General features: G+C 35.2%; 1 protein-coding gene across 11 annotated transcripts in view; it reads left to right on the forward strand.

Annotated features, from left to right (window-relative positions):
- The window catches only part of LOC117344559 (myosin-2 heavy chain-like), a 68,494-nt gene extending 58,545 nt beyond the window's left edge, over window positions 1–9,949 (forward strand). For 10 of the 11 annotated variants that reach the window (XM_033907342.1, XM_033907349.1, XM_033907350.1 and 7 more), the window contains 3 exons: window positions 298–462; window positions 4,356–4,536; window positions 4,936–9,949. In XM_033907342.1, coding sequence (XP_033763233.1) covers window positions 298–462; window positions 4,356–4,536; window positions 4,936–5,187 — 598 coding nt within the window. In that variant the 3' untranslated portion in view covers window positions 5,188–9,949. Of the gene's footprint in view, window positions 1–297; window positions 463–4,336; window positions 4,537–4,935 lie in introns of all 11 variants that reach the window. The other variant, XM_033907351.1, reaches the window with a different exon arrangement.
- The last annotated feature ends 8,201 nt before the right edge of the window (window positions 9,950–18,150 follow it).

An 18,150-nucleotide genomic window follows, 5' to 3' on the forward strand; every position in this document is an offset into this window, starting at 1 on the left:
AAAAATGTAATATTATAATTTCTTGTTATTGTCAGGATTTCTTAGAGCTTTAATTTGTTCTCTTTTTTTTTGTAATTGAATCTCCGACGGCATAAAAGATACCTGAAGAAACATTTTACCTCAAACAGGAAGTGATTTACAGATAATTTATTTATTTTCAACAAGACTATATTTGTTATATTTTAAGCTAAGTACATAAACCGTAATTTCTTAGAGGATAAATATCTTAAAGCATTAAACAATCTATACTTTTATAGCAATATCATTAACAGTCGGAAAATAAACATATATTTGCAGAGAATTTTATGCGAAAGAAAGAAACAGAATGACAGAACAGATGACTCGAATGGATGAAGATTTGTCCCTAACAAGGTCAACGTTAAGAAAGGAGCTTGACTGGAAAGAAAAGATAGATAAAAATTATCAACAATTACTTCATGAAAAACGCGATCTTTTATCACGGTAAGTGCATAATTTAAGTCTGCTACATATTTCAGAAATGTGTCATTGTTTGATTTTGTTGGTATTATAGGAAATGCATTTGTCAACAATTTCTTCATGAAAAAAATGCGATCTTTCATCACGGTAAGTGCATAATTTAAGGATGCAACATATTTCAGAAATGTATCATTGTTTGATTTTATTTGTATTATAAGAAATGCATTGATTAACATTCATTTTCCTAGCTGGTATGTGAAGAAAACAGGTATAAAGGCTAAAATTAACTGAAATTCAAAATAGTTTTTCATAATTTGAATATTTTTTATCAATAAATATATATGTTTTTATAGTTAAACTTATTCTTATATATCAGTGAAATTTCTTATATATATCACTGGAATAAATGTTTTAATCAGTGAACTAAATTTTGTATCAGTGAAATATATCTAAACCAAACATGTAGTTCAAATTGTTCAATTTGCATTTGTAAATGTATTCCGACTTAAGTTCTGATAATTCTAATCGGTTAAAACAGGGTTTAGTTTACACAGGTTGCTGTATTAAGATGGTTTGTCGATTGACATGTTGTATTGCATTACCTGGTTTTCATGCATTTAACCCCGACACATTTTAGATTTGTTTCAGGTTTGCTCTCTTAAGGTGTTCACATATATTCATTTAGTATGTCTCCATGAGACGTTTCCCTTTTTCGCACATATCTTAATTAGTCACACGCTCAAGCTTTCTTGTATAGATAACAAGGATCGGAAGAATTTCTATTGCTAAACATTTCACATCGTTTGAAGGTTGATTAAGATTTGATTTTTTTTTTCGCTGAATAAATTTGTATATTCACATGGCATTATATAAGTTTATACTTACCGTGTTATATGATTGCTTCGCTCTAACATGTGTGTCACAAGGTCATAAGAAGTTGATATTTTGTGAAGTGTACTGACTTGCATCAATAGCTTGAACATTTTATTGTGGTTTGTGATTTTAATGAAATAACAAATTTGTGTTTTGACAAACCTTAGGACTATAAAGTCAATAATTCTTGCCATAGCAATGTGTGAAATATAACGCAATTTTTAACAATGTTATTTTGCTGTAAAACTAACGCGTTATATATAGTAGCAAATACTTGTTTCGCCATTAATAAAATGTCATTTTCACGAATAAGGCAAAATGAACGTTATTTTTTTCATTCATAGAAATCAAATGCTAGGTAATCAGATATATCCTAAAAATTGTGATAATCATTATTGATATATATATATATTTCTGTTGAAAGTCCGCCCATGACCTGATGTACACACTTAATTCATATTATTTTGAAATCATCAAAAATAAAAAAATAAAAATAAACATATTTATATATATTAATAAACATATAAAACTGATTAAGTAATGTTAAAGCGCACATCTCAGCCCAGATTTGTTTTACGTTTTAGGACTACTGTGAGTGTTGCTAGATTTATTGTAAGTGTAGGAATCATGGCACTTTTCAGTAATGTATAAGTCAGGGGATTTTATCTTTACATGACATTCCAAACGTCCGAACATTAATCAACCAAATCAAACTTTTAAGCAGCGAAAATATTATAATCAAACTACATTGTTATATTTATAAAGTTTTTTTCGGATCAGGCCGCTAACTACAGCTACATATACATGATTAGTTTCCATGTGCCACCATTTGTTTTTATTCCATTGTGGTTATTTTCTGTTGACCTTTCTATGATGCCTTGCATAAATATTGTTGGAATGTACGCTTGTTTTTTCGATAAATCTTTAAATAAAAATGTGCATATCATATCTTTATTTCGAAGTATGGGATCAGTTACCTTACATTTTTAGTTATACTCAAAATATTTATATGTTTATGCAGTTATTGTTGTCATCCAAAAATGTTGTCAATGTTAAGAACAAAACTGCTTGCCTGATGTCAGAGATATATCAAACATTCTGTATCCATAACCTGCATCAAACCTCCTCACCTGCCGTTATTGCTAGGTAGCTACCTGTAATTATATTTCCACACCTAACATCCAAAATCCACCCCTATCTGTGTTTTGTATATATCGGTGCCTTAAGAAATCCCTATGCTAGACATATTGATTGCTATACCACAACACCACCACTATTACTAAGCTGAACATACTAGAGTCTAGACAAGCTTTTTTGTTTTGTTCTGAATTAAATAAGTTTCTTTTTGTTAGAGTTTTCTCGGTGTCCCTTTTTGATATATACAATTTTAATCTGAAAAAAATTGCAAAGTATTATAATATAAATTGATATATACGGATGTGCATGTTTTCTGACTATCACTGAAGGCATGAATAATCAAGACTTTCCTGATGAAGTTTTATGATATGCACGTGGCTTTTAACTGAAGCGGGAAATGTATTTGTCATGAGGGTATTTTAATAGCATGCAAAATCATACACTTACGGATGTTTCAGTTTTAACTCGTACAAGCATAGTTTTGTATGGAATATATAACCGTTGCACACGACAGAACAACAGCAAGGAAACAAATCATGACCAACACATTGTATGAATAGTAAATGGAAAATCTTTCAAAATAAGTTCCGCATACAAACTTACATAAATAAACAATTAGATGACAGGGAGCATGAGGCATGGAGATACTTGATCAACAGTGCTTGCTAAATGTGTGTATATATATATGTATATATATTCTTAGTTTGGTATGAACGCTTGGTATGTCTTGTCTGCGAGACATGCTGTGTCTATAATGATGTAACCTATATCAAAATATAACATGTGGACCATATTCCATTTTTGGTTTGACTTAGGATCATATACTCGTGTATAACTGTTGAATTTGAGGATGAGGGACGTGGTAACACAGAATTCTGTCTTAGTATAAACTTTATATGTGGTATGCTGTTGAACCTATCCACAACTTTTAAAAACTTTTGGGAATACACACTTGGTAATAGTCTAACATTGAGCAATGGTAGAGTCAGGCTTGTTTTGAGCATGTCTAATTCAATGGAGGATATATATTAACATGTGTCAGAAAATACTCACCTGGGTGATTGTAACCACTTTCTATCTTACTTTAATAGCTTCCACTTTTTTGAGATTTGAGATGCGAACGAAATATTCAAAGGTTTCCATTGCGATTCTCTAAATCTCATTACTTCAGGTGGTTTTTGGAACACTTTGACGAAATCTTATTTTATTCGAATGTGTTTGTGTGTTTGAGAAAGAATTGACAACTTCCTTCCGTATGTAATTTTTTTTTTTTTGACTTATTTTTATTTGCTGCAAAGTTGATCATTTACGTGGAAAAATTGAGGAAAAATATATTTCGAATAAAATCTCAAAATATAAGCATAAGCGATAAGTGAGATAGACTACGGTTAGACTGAATGATGAATCGGCCTAAATGTGCTAATAACAATAGTTTGGGTTTGAGACTATTATTACAAACAATACACATACAAGCAGTAATATTTTAGCTTGTTTTAGACATGAACAATTGTAAGTAAAGGCGCATTGAAAATACTTCTCCTTCCTCTAGATCCCAAAACAGTTTGTTGCCATATTTTGTCTGAGTTTATATATATACTCGCTTTTCTTAATTTCCAATTATTGTATGTGATTTGTTTCTTATGATACCAAGTAGCTAGTATATATTTGTAAATTATCTGTTATGTTTTTATTCACATCATAAATTGATTGATGGACATTATAAGCATATTGACCATATAATATATTGATATATATAAAATATTTTTCCTGAAATATGGCAACAATAATCATTTAGTGCAAGGCCTAATATCACTGAGCTCTGGTCCCTGTAGATGTCACCCTGACCCCTAGTACTAATCTCTGCCTTATCTCGATCACCTTTTTGCAGCGGCTCCCCTTTCTTACAGGCTAGCCGACCAGGACGAGACGTTGAGAGAGAAGGGCCGTTCAGTATCCACATTACAAGTCCGCGCCAAGTACCTGGAGGACGAGAATTCACGGTTACTGGATCGCATCGAGCTTATCAGTCAGCAAAAGCTTGGCATCGATAAAGTGCTCAAAGACTTCAAACTTGGACAAGACAGGGAGGTAATTTTCAGAAAAAGATACTCGACTTATGAAATATAATCATAGCATTTGATATAAGGCGTAATAACAAAAGCTGCATATGTAGCTTGGAGATTTGCTTGTGTTGTTTTGTTGCTCATATACAATTCTAGTAATGAAATCAATATAATATATATGTTTGTATAACACACAGTCTTTTTCAATTAAGAATAAGCAATAAAATTCAATGATGTAAGCTTGAGACTGAAGACTTAAGATTGCTTCAAACTGTAAAAATTGAGTTTTGAATTAAACAAATATTACAATTTCTTTATATTCTTATTTCAATACGTCTTAAATGCAATGGAGATCCATCTTTTGATAGCACACATCGCAATAAATGATTTTTATAATTTAGTTCACATCTCATTTATTTGTCAGTTAACACGGTCTCTGGTCATTTCCCCGGACAGTCAGCATCCTCACAGCTTGACCGGTGGAACGAGTGGCCTTGGTAACAGTGTGGACTCAAGCTGGGCCAACGATTTCCGTGATCATAATGTACTACCCTTCCGGACGCAAACCTCAAATGTCGACTCTTACCTCAACCGAAATTATCCAAGCGGCACCGTGGATTTGTACCGAGCCGAGACAGGGAGCGAGGATTCATACAGCCACGAGTTTGATGCGTAGTTCAAAGATTCATTAGTTTTTTTTTTAATTTAAGCTAGGAAAGTTCATTAATAGAAATCCATGTGCATGCAAGAGGTATTCATTTCATGCTGCAAGACAACGATTATTTGTTTGTGCAATTTTTCCAACGACTTATTCACGAGAGTTTGAATTTTCGAAATGAAGGAATACCATTTCCATTGTTTGAGTCCGGTATAGTTGTGTCAGTCGTTGTCTCTCGTCATCAATCAACGTAAAATATAAGACGTTAATAGTACTACTAATATCATATAAACATTATCATAGGATCATTCATCATAGATATACGAGTGTTTATCATGGGTATATATGAGAGAAAGGTCAAAGAATATGAGAACTGATATGAGTAAATCTGACCACCACTTAGACTGTCCTTTAACTAGACAATATTGAAGGTGTATGTTGGTTGTTTGTTTTTATTATTATTTACAAATCTAGCCGATCTGGCTGTGATCGATTCGCCGATATTGGCAATGATTTATTGTTTTGATATCGTATAATTTTATTCCATAAATAAGATACTCATACAGTTTTAATATTTAAATATTTATCATGATTTGTGTTGTTCTGTGTGACCGACACGTACGATTCCATCCATAAACAGTTGATGTAGTTATTATTGAACGCACCGAGGAGATCTCATGATAAAAAATTCCATTCCAGATGACATGCCTGCCAACATTTGAGCTGTAGGGCAGATAATTGTTTTTATAATTAGTGATTTTATTATTAATATCATAATCAATATACTGGATCCCCGTCCAAAACATAAGTGTTTTAATCATTTACATTATAATCAATATACTAAGTCGCCGTCCAAGACATAAATGATTGACTGTTTGCCCCATGTGAGCCAAAATATTTCCCACTTTCTCCAAAGACTGGTAAAATACATTATTTTGCTTCTAAACCAAAACGTCTCCATTGTATTCTGCTTTCCGTTGAATTTTGGAACACTTTTTCAGCGACATTTTTGCCTGAACTTTTTTTTTAATTATATATCTTTTTTTCACGTGATAAATAATAAACCTTTAATATAATTAAAGTGAATATGTGTCAAAGAGCACATCAATGGAGTAAGTGGGGATGTATTTAGTGAATTTACCTGGCTTTATAGTCAATCCATCCTTTAGCAGTATGTACTAGTCAATTATAGAAGATAATTCCATCCAATTACATCAATTACAGTTACTGTATATATGTATATTTCAGTTCAAAATTGTTTATGGGAGAAATGATATGTTTTTACCGTATGAACTTCATATGACATCTGACACCAATCGGGATAAAACCTGTGCCAAGTAATTTTACATGTCGCTGACCCGTTCAATTTGTTAAAACACCTATTTTTTTTATTCGCTTCTAATTAGAATTGATTCGGCACAGGAATAACGAATGATGTATGTCGAGTTTGGCGATAACATATAGGATAAGAACCGGTTTTGTATTTAAAGTTATTAGTTTGATACGAATTATGGAAATCAGAATTATATCTAATGGAATGTTTATCTATCAATCAGCATGTTGAATGATAAAGATTTTGTTGTTGTTGACATTTTCAATAGAATTATTTGTTAAGAGTTAAAAACAGCTGGATTAATGCTTCAAAAAGTATTTGCTTTCTTCCAATCATACACATGTACACATACAGATGCATTAAAGTCCTACCATATCAATATAAGTTTGTATTTAACTAAATTACGTATTTCCAATATTAACCTACCATATTTCGCTGATATACCCCTTCCATTCTTGTACACCTGTACAGAATAATGGTATACGTACTAGAAAGTACAGTTGTTTCGAGTTTTTTCGTCCTATTAACACGGCTTCGATAACAGTAATAATGCCCAGTTCTTCTAATATATTTTCAAAAAATTGCATCACATAACACCTGTTTTATACAAATTGTCATTGAACCTGTACAGTTTCTCTTCATGAGAATATGAAAAGACGAAGAAGATGATAAGATAATAATCGAAATATTTCAACAGTAGACAGAGTATTTGTACATGTGGTGTTGCATAACCCGGGTTAGTTTCGTAACAAAAGGGATCACTGGAACTGATTTGGTTCATGAATTAAAGCTCACAAATATTAATCCTTCTGGAAGACGGGTTTCATGCAATTCCCATGAACAACCTTATGTTAAAATACCCATGTTGCAGAAATGTAAAACGTCAATGTCCACTGCAGCTGATATAAGAAGTATATGTTTGTTACTGATCGAAGTACATTCAGTAAGAATGTGTTCTCTCTGGTAGGTTAATTATCTGGAAGTACAACAAATTCTTTAAAAATTGTAGTTTAGTCGTAATTTTATATCCCCTCTCATCTCTTTACGGTATCTATATCGTTCCAATATTTTTGTAGATAGGCCTATCGGGCCTCTTCTTGTAGACAGCTCTGGAAAGGTAATACGGTTGTATAGAGATGCAGGAAGTTAATTATAAAAAAAAACTTTTTTTTGAAAACTAGTGATCTCTAGCTTAGTATCTTTGTTTCCACTCTAGATTTAATAGTTACTAGTTATACTAAAATTTGATGATTATTGTAAACGATCCTATTTTGGCGAGTTCAAATTTTAGCGCAAAAGCCAATCAAAACGAATTAACGGAATGATAAATTAGCGGACCGATAATGCTGGTTAGATCAACAATGAATATAACTACCATTAGCGCTATCACAATATCTAGCAGAACGAACAACGCTAACATGATATTACCGCTGAAATATGATCGTTTACATTTTATGATAGGATTTTTATACATCTAAGTATGTTATCGATATATTCATTTTCACATGTGTAGAAAAAACCCTCACTATTTTTATTTTTGTCAGCGACCATGTGAATAAAATCTTCAGACTTTGTTCCTGGTGTTAAAATAGGTCATTTTACCCGTGTAACACTAACGGACGGAATCATGTTATGTTTTCTGCTAGGAGGGAGCAAACTTGATCAAACAAAACTGTTAAGGGGACTTACAAATTACGTAATGAAGAAAGAAACGCTCTGGAAAAAATGCAATTACTTTTTTGAAACATGTATCCGGCTGTTCAGCATTATTTTCATATTCTATGTAAAATCATTTTTTGTTACAAAGTTCGCATTGTTGTGGTGTTCACTGCTGTGTTAATTTTCAGTGTCATTCCGGTAAAATTGCACTGCCAAGAAAATTTCGCAAACTATTAGAAGTCCAGAAAGAAATCATTACAATGGTTTTTACACGAGACGTTGCATGAACAGACCCTTTGGCATCACACTTCCATGGATGTGTAGGATATTGTATGCGAGATTATCCAATCTGTATCAAATCTATGCAATTCTCTAACTGAGCATCATTTATTTGTTTATATTTGCTCACGATAGTTTGAAAAACTGCCATAGCTGTAATAAGGTATTGGTAACGCTAAGGAATTAACTTAAAACATTTAAAAAAAATTATGTGTCATTGCGAAACATAAATCTTACCAATGTCCTGTTCCGTACAAAACTAACATTAAGTACAATAAGCCAACAAAAAGACAGCATCACGGGAGACTATTTGAATTTATTTCTGTTCTGTCGAGTAACCGCTTAGTAAGAGGCCACCAGTCAAATTTAAAACACTTGGCTATGATACACCTGATATGTACCGTCTGTTCAAATTAACATACTTTTAAACATATGCCTTTTTTAAATGTCATACTAGGTGTTTTTTAGTGTTTTATAAAGTACAATGTCATGTCGCATATAATTATGTAAAAGTAATAAAAGATTCTCTTTTTTGTATTGGACCTTTAAAGATAGACTGTGATATATTCTTTTAACATTCTGTATTGTTTTTATATTGACATCCATCCATTAAATCATTATCTGTCTCGTTCTTTACATGTAATTTATATTTAATTGACTTATACGTTTTAATTAAATTTTACTCATTATTGACATCTACGTGAAATGAAATGGGTATTGCTTGTGTCTATTGTTATCATTTGTGATAGGTATTCCCTATTAGTTAACTTGATTTTTTTTAAATAGTATATATATATATTGTAAATTGTTGCGTAGTTTTTCACATATCATTAGACCACTGGATAACATATTTGTTAAGTATTGTCTAACAAAGCAATGAATATTTTCTTAATGTACGGATAGTACGGTTATAGTAAAAGTACGGTTATATTAAGGCCCTCCCAATCTGTGAAAACTCCCTAAAGTGCTTGTTTCAAATCGTACGAATTGTTTCACCGGTCATAAATGATTTATCTTTGAGGCATATAATTGTTTTTCAGCGGGTTTTAAAATGCCAAGTTTGATAATACAACAACACTGCTGCAGGTAATAATTTTGTTCAATTTTAGTAATTAATTGAATATGCCTATTTTTCGTCATATGTAATAATATAATTAATACATTTGTTTTAGATTTCAAATACATTTAGTAACCAGGCCAATGTCATCCTTTATTCATATCAAATTAATATTATTAATGTTCAGCGCTGATTCATTGCCATTGAATATGACTGAAGAATAAACGATATTTATATGTGTGTAAAGTATGCTTGTGTAATGGATGTACAATAAATACCAAAATAAGATTTATTAATATATTTTTTGATGCATTCCATATTAATCATTTTGGTATTTTTTCTTTATACATTATATCATTGCATATTTATACAAGTCGCATGCTGATATGAAAGTAAATGATGTTTTAATACAAATCAAACAATAAAAAAATCCTTGCGAAATAGAATACGTACCTTTTGTTTGTATTCTTTTGTTGTGTAGTCAAACTTACGATGTGATGCTGTCTTCCAGGGCATCAACATTACCACGTAAATCTAGGGCGTTTCTCGATAAGTTTAGCATGATGTTCATTCTGCATTTCCGCCATTGTCACCAGCAGTTATACTCGTCGATCCGGTTTCCCACACGTTTAATTCCAGAAATTGTTTCAAGCCTGAAACTGAAATGTCACATAGTTGTTTATACCTCTTAATTGATATTACATTGCGACAAAGGAAGGTAAATGACCCGGATGGCTGAAACATCCAAATGTGAGTGGTCTGGATGGCTAAGACTTCAACAAGGTGAATGAGGCAAATTCCAAAACCGGACCCGTCGATGTTATCAGTGGAGTATTTTAGTTATGTAGTTTGACATGTTTGCGTCGTGAACGATAATCAATACATCCTGGTTGATAGAAGGTTGATTGTGAAACCATCTGCTATACACTGTTTAGGTATCGCGATCTTTAAAAAAGTGGCAAATTTTATAAATGTAATCACGGTATTCGTCCGTCATTCTATCGTCGCTTTCGTGTCCGGAAATTATCTCTAAATTCAGAAGGCCAAACTACGGAAACTTCTCACTTTTACATAAAATGGAATTGAGTACATACTTTCAAAAGTACATCACATCAGCCCGTTACAAAAGGTCAAACGTTCTGAAATTTAAATCTTGATTGATACATTCTGAAAGCACATGTACAACAAGGGTTACGACCTAAGGTCACGGTCGCTGTGACTGAAATATTATTGAGTATAATCTGACCAGATTGACCTGTCGCGTTGACGTTTCCATAGACTATTCAAAGAAGGTGATCCTATTTGTGTTTACATGTAGGTATATGTAAACCTGCTAATTGACGTTTCGGTGCATCGAGTACATATCGTTGTGGAATAACTTGACTGATTAATCAAAGCGATTTTGCATGTTGTATTAAAACTATGGACAAACTCCATTAATTCAGGGAGACAGAATTGAAAAGTGTAAGGCATTGCACAAATATACAATATAATTAAGCTTACTTGGGTTAGTTTCTTGTCATAGGCTCAATGTAGTGATGCGGTCGTTTGATCTGTAGATTTTTTAAAAATAACATGAGAGTTAAGCTTGTTGGTTTGTTATACAAATTTTTTTTTTTCATTTAATGATGTTTATGTACTAATATTTGGATTAGTTACCAACATTTTTAGATCGTCTGACCCAAAGGTCCGTCGTAGTATGCCGTGCGTCGTGCACCGTCCATAAGACTTTTTTTACTCCTTCTTAATCACAAGGCGGATTACTACCAAATGTGTTTTGAAACATCATTAGGGCAGGGCGACGATCACATTTTAAATAAACAAAGCTGGTCCGACCCCTAGGGACAGAGGGGTGGGATCGTAAAAGGGGAACTTTGGTAAAATTTTGCTTAAAAACCATACTCCATCTTTATCCTTGGGTTGATTACATCCAAATTCGGTGTGAAACATCATTGGGGGAGGGCAATCATATCTTATATAAATGGGGCTGATCTGACCGATGGGTCCTGAGTGGTGGGGCCCCAAATGAGGAACTTTGGTGAATTTTTGCTTTAAAACCCTACTCCTCCTTAACCCTTTGATGGATTACATCCAAATTTGGTGTGAAATATCACTCGGAAAAGGCGATCATAGTTTGTATAAACGAGGCTAGTGCGACCCCCTAGGGATAGAGGAGCGGGGCCAAAAAATGGGAACTTTGCTGAAGGTTTGCTTTAAAACCCCTTCTCCTCCTTAACGCTTGGTTGGATTACATCCAAACTTGGTGTGGAAAATTATTGGAGGAAGGCAATCATATTTTATCTAAATGTGGCTGGTGTGACTCCTGGGGACAGAGGGTCGGGCCCTAAAAGGGGACCTTAACTGAAAGCTTGCTTTAAAAGCCTACTCCTCCTTAAACCTTTGTTGGATTCCATCCGAATTTGCTGTGAAACGTACTGGGGGAGCGCCATCATATTTTATATAAATGAGGCTGGTGCCATCTGTGGGACCCCGAGGTGCGGGGTCCAAAAGGGGAACTTTGGCGATTTTCTGCTTTAAAACACTACTCCATCTTAACCATTGGGTGGAATACAAAAAAAATTGTTGTGAAACATCATTGGGGAATGGGGGGTCCTATTTTACATAAATGAGGCTAGTTTGACCCCTGGGCCCGACGGGCGGGCCCTAAAAGGGGAACTTTGGTGATTTTTTTTCTTTAAAACCCAACTCCTCCTTAATTAACCCCTGGGTGGAGTACAACCAAATTTGATGTGAAACATCATTTGAGGAAGGGAATCATATTTCATATAAATGAGGCTAGTGTGGGGCCCCAAAAGGGGGACTTTTGCTGTGATTTTGCTTTAAAACCCTATTCCCCCTAAAACGTTCTGTGGATTACAATTTTGTGTGAAACATCATAAGGGGATATCAATCATGATTTATATAAATGAGGCTGGTGTGACCTCAGGGGACAGTGAGGCCCCAAAAGGGGAACGTACAGATATATGAATGTAGCTAAATTTCAATGCCTTAAACTTGATGCCTTAATGGATTACAACCAAATTTGGTTTGAAATATCATTAGGGACGGCAATCATAATTTATACAAACTAGTCAGGTCCGACCCGTAGGGAAAGAATGGCGGGGCCCCCAAATGGAGAACTTAGGTTAAATATTGCTTTAAAACGCTACTCCTCCTTAATGCCTTATTTGATAATAACCATATTTGGTGTGAAACATCATTGGGGAAGGGCAGTCCTAATTTATATAAATAAGGCTGATCCAACCCATGGGGACAAAGGGGCTTAGTCCCATCGCTTTAAGATGTTATTCTTTTGAAGCCAAAATGGATGAAAACATTTGATCTGCGAACAGACAATTCATGGTAATGATGCTGGATTGAGGGGTGTGTCCCTGCTGTATGTGTTGTCAGATGACCGTGTAGGCCTATGGGCCTCTAGTTATTGAAATCAGTCATGCGTGGAATTCGAAGATTGTTCCATCGAAAAAATCTAGTTTTTGCACTTTACTGAAGTTTTTTCATGTTGAAATTTTGTTAAACGCTTTACGCACAATCTCAGAACCTTTATCACTGGAAAAGTCATCATTTGGTTTTAGCTTGTATAGATTATCACAATGCCGCGTCTGGCGAGAGGGAAAATGCTATTGGCATACTCCAAGTCGTAGTAAGACAACGCGAGGTTGCAAGACAGTTTGGGGGTAGCCAAAAGACGATTTGTCATTTATAGCAACGTTTATATGCTATCAATTGATCCGCCCGTCCAAGGAGCGGCCGACCACGAGTCACCACCCCTCGTGAAGACCGTCTAATGCGGCTACGGCATCTTCGGGATCGCTTTCTCCCTGTAACCGTACCAACAAAGAACTCGATTGGCCGACAAGTAGCCACGCCTTCCGTTACAGGCTGTGACGTCACTAAATGTTTGCGAGGAGGCCTTACACAGGTCCCGATTTAAGGTGGCGTCATCGCTTTAAGAGCCTCGATTTGGCTCGGCGACATTGACGATGGTCTTTACGGCGGTGGAATAATATTTGTTTCACCGATGAGTCAAAATCAAATGTAGAAAATACGAATACAACAAAACGTGTGCATACATTGTATAAAATACGAATTGAATGAAACTGCATCATGCAGTTTGTTCGTCCTTCCAGGATTCGTTAGTGATTTTAATGGCATATTAAAGCGTTGATATCTGTGAAGCAACGGAGAAAGCATAAAATAGGTAAAGGAAATGCCAAAATCTGGATTTGGAGGTCCAATAGCCTATAAAAAGGGCATTCCTTCATTTGAATAAAGTTTAAATCGTCAAAATTAAACTTACCGAAAAATATGTATTTTTTTTTCCAAATAGTGAAAGTTATGATATAAACATTTATAGGGCAGTTGTACTCTCAAGATAAACCGCAGTTCTTCGAGTATTACACATGTATGTCCTGAACATTCTTAATTCGACCCGAAGTATCGCTAATTAATGCAAAAACATACGTTTTTTTTTATACGATTCGCTTTTCTCCTGTACATTTTGACGTTGATTTCATTACTTGTAGGCACAAATACACGTACATTTGTATAATCACCGTTGTGATATACATGTAGATTCCATCAATAGAAATTGCATGTTTCTGATGTGCGAACGAAGGAATGCTCCCTTAATTTTAAAAGGATTTTTTTTTCTCAATATCACATTACAATGGTAATTCTATATTTCTATAGATACCGTTAAAAATTGCATTGAGTAAACATTGCTCCATATGTCCTTAAAACAAAATTACCATTGCGCTTTTCAAGTTCGGGTTACGATTTTTCGGCTCAAGTGTCATAAAAGGCATGGTTGGTTGGATACTTATTTTAGCGCCCTATTTACTCATTTTAGGATGGTGTCTGCATGACTGATGCCCTTTTAACAACCACGTATAATATAATGTAATGACCGTGTTATAATGTCATTTTAACGACGACGTTAGAGTGTCATTTGAACGACCGCTTTATAGTGTCAATTTAACGACCGCGTTAGAGTGTCATTTTAACGACCGCGTTATAGTGTCATTTTAACGACCGCGCAATAATGTCATTTTCACGTCCACATTATATTGTCATTTTAACGACCGCGTTAGTGTCATTTTAACGACCGCGTTAGAGTGTCATTTTAACGACCGCGTTAGTGTCATTTTAGCGACCGCGTTAGAGTGTCGTTTTAACGACCGCTTTATAGTGTCTTTTGAACGACCGCGTTAGAGTGTCATTTGAACGACCGTTTTATAGTGTCTTTTGAACGACCGCGTTAGAGTGTCATTTTAAAGACTGCGTTAGAGTGTCATTTTAACGACCGCGTTAGTGTCATTTTAGCGACCGCGTTAGAGTGTCATTTTAATGTCCGCGTTATATTGTCATTTTAACAACCGCATTATAGTGTCATTTTAACGTCTGTGTTAGAGTGTAATTTTAGCGACCGCGTTATAGTGTAATTTTAACGACCGCGTTAGATTATCATTTTAACAACCGCGGTATATTGTCATTTTAACAACCGCGCTATAGTGTCATTTTAACGTTTGTGTTAGTCTCATTTGAACGACCGCGTTAGAATGTCATTTTAATGTCCGCTTTATAGTGTTTTTTGAACGACCGCGTTAGAGTGTCATTTGAACGACCGCGTTAGAGTGTCATTTTAACGACCGCGTTAGAGTGTCATTTTAACGACTGCTTTATACTGTCTTTTGAACAGCCGCATTAGAGTGTCATTTTAACGACCGCTTTATAGTGTCTTTTGAACAGCCGCGTTAGAGTGTCATTTTAACGACCGCGTTATAGTGTCATTTTAACGACCGCGTCAGAGTGTCATTTTAACGACCGCTTTATAGTGTCTTTTGAACGACCGCGTTAGAGTGTAATTTTAGCGACCGCGTTAGAGTGTCATTTTAACGACTGCGTTAGGGTGTCATTTTAACGACTGCGTTAGAGTGTCATTTGAACGACCGCTTTATAGTGTCTTTTGAACGACCGCGTTAGAGTGTAATTTTAGCGACCGCGTTAGAGTGTCATTTTAACGACCGCGTTAGAGTGTCATTTTAACGACCACGTTAGAGTGTCATTTTAATGTCCGCGTTATATTGTCATTTTAACAACCGCGTAAGTGTCATTTTAACGACCGCGTTATAGTGTCATTTTAACGTCTGTGTTAGAGTGTCATTTAACGACCGCGTTATAGTGTCATTTTAACAACCGCGTTAGAGTGTCATTTTAACGACCGCGTTATAGTGTCATTTTAACGACCGCGTTAGAGTGTCATTTTAACGACCACGTTATAGTGTCTTTTGAACGACCGCGTTAGAGTGTCATTTTAACGACTGCGGTAAAGTGTCTTTTGAACGACCGCGTTATAGTGTCATTTTAACGTCTGTGTTAGAGTGTCATTTTAACGACCGCGTTAGAGTGTAATTTTAACGACCGCGTTAGAGTGTCATTTGAACGATCGCTTTAAAGTGTCATTTTAATGACCGCGCAATAATGTCATTTTAACATCCACATTATGTTGTCATTTTAACGACCGCGTTAGTGTCATTTTAGCGACCGCGTTATAGTGTCATTTTAACGTCTGTGTTAGAGTGTCATTTGAACGACCGCGTTAGAGTGTCATTTTAATTTCCGCGTTAGAGTGTCATTTGAACGACCGCTTTATAGTGTCTTTAGAACGACCGCTTAGAGTATCATTTTAACGACCGCTTTATAGTGTCTTTTGAACGACGGCGTTAGAGTGTCATTTTAACGACTGCGTTAGAGTGTCATTTTAACGACCGCGCAATAATGTCATTTTAACGACCGCGTTAGAGTGTCATTTTAATGTCCGCGTTATAGTGTCATTTTAACAACCGCGTTAGAGTGTCTTTTTAACGTCTGTGTTATAGTATCATTTTAACGACCGCGTTAGAGTGTCATTTTAATGTCCGCGTTAGAGTGTCATTTTAACGACCGCGTAAGAGTGTCATTTTAATGTCCGCGTTATATTGTCTTTTGAACGACGACGTTAGAGTGTCATTTGAACGACCGCTTTATAGTGTCTTTTGAACGACCGCGTTAGAGTGTCATTTTAACGACCGCGTTATAGTGCCATTTTAACGACGGCGTTAGAGTGTCATTTTAACGTCCGCGTTGGAGTGTCATTTTAACGACTGCATAATAATATCATTTTAACGACTGCGCTACAATGTCATTTTAACGACGACGTTAGAGTGTCATTTGAACGACCGCTTTATAGTGTCTTTTGAACGACTGTGTTAGAGTGTCAATTTAACGACTGCGTTAGAGTGTCATTTTAACGACCGCGTTAGAGTGTCATTTTAACGACCGCGTTAGAGTGTCATTTTAACGACCGCGTTATAGTGTCATTTTAACGTCCGCGTTAGAGTGTCATTTTAACGACCGCGTTATAGTGTCATTTAACGACCGCGTTAGAGTGTCATTTTAACGACCGCGTTAGAGTGTCATTTTAACGACTGCGTTAGAGTGTCATTTTAACGTCCGCGTTAGAGTGTCATTTGAACGACCGCGTTAGAGTGTCATTTTAACGACCGCGTTAGAGTGTCATTTTAACGACCGCTTTATAGTGTCATTTTAACGTCCGCGTTAGAGTGTCATTTTAACGTCCGCGTTAGAGTGTCATTTTAACGACCGCGTTAGAGTGTCATTTTAACGACCGCGTTAGAGTGTCATTTTAACGACCGCGTTAGAGTGTCATTTTAACGACTGCGTTAGAGTGTCATTTTAACGACCGCGTTAGAGTGTCATTTTAACGACCGCTTTATAGTGTCATTTTAACGTCCGCGTTAGAGTGTCATTTTAACGTCCGCGTTAGAGTGTCATTTGAACGACCGCGTTAGAGTGTCATTTGAACGACCGCGCTACAATGTCATTTTAACGACCGCGTTAAAGTATCATTTCAGCAACCGCATAATAATGTCATTTCAACAACTGCACAATAGTATACAATAATTGTATTTGTATGAGGTAAATAGCACTTTCAGTGTTCCCGAGACATGGAAATATTTAATGTCAAATGCTTTGTTTTATTATACCAGCATTTAAATCATTCCATTTTTCTCTCGAACATTCACTCGAACAACATGCTTACTGCGCTAGCGCTGTCTTTTCAAGAAAAAAAATCCTCTCCAGCACTTCTTTATCCAGAAACTTGTAGATGAAGCCATTATCCTCTTGCATTCACCTGAACGATTTCAGTTAACAAACTGTGCCTGCTTCGTTTTGGTCTCGAAAACGCTTATGCTCTTGAAAGCGCTTTCGGACTTTATTGTAATACAAGGGATAGCGGTAGAAACGATCCGACAGGATATGACAGATGCATTGTCCAATCGGAATGAACGAAGCAAAAATCCGCAAAAAAATGAATGCGCTCGTTCCGGGTAAAAGCACTTTGACTAATGACCTAGTTTATAACATTTTTGGAGAATGTGGTTCAAATAGCATTTCTATTGTCTACTTTTTATATAGTTTGAAATAAGAAAAGGTATATAATAATGCCATTAAACGACCGGGTTATTGTGTCATTTTAACAACCGTCTTATAATGTTAAAATAACAATTTTACTGTCTACTTTTTGTATAGTTTAGAATAAAGAATATTGTCATTTTAACGTCCGTGT

The sequence above is a fragment of the Pecten maximus genome, chromosome 16 (genome assembly GCF_902652985.1).
Source record: "Pecten maximus chromosome 16, xPecMax1.1, whole genome shotgun sequence".
NCBI classification, from domain to species: Eukaryota; Metazoa; Mollusca; class Bivalvia; order Pectinida; family Pectinidae; genus Pecten; species Pecten maximus.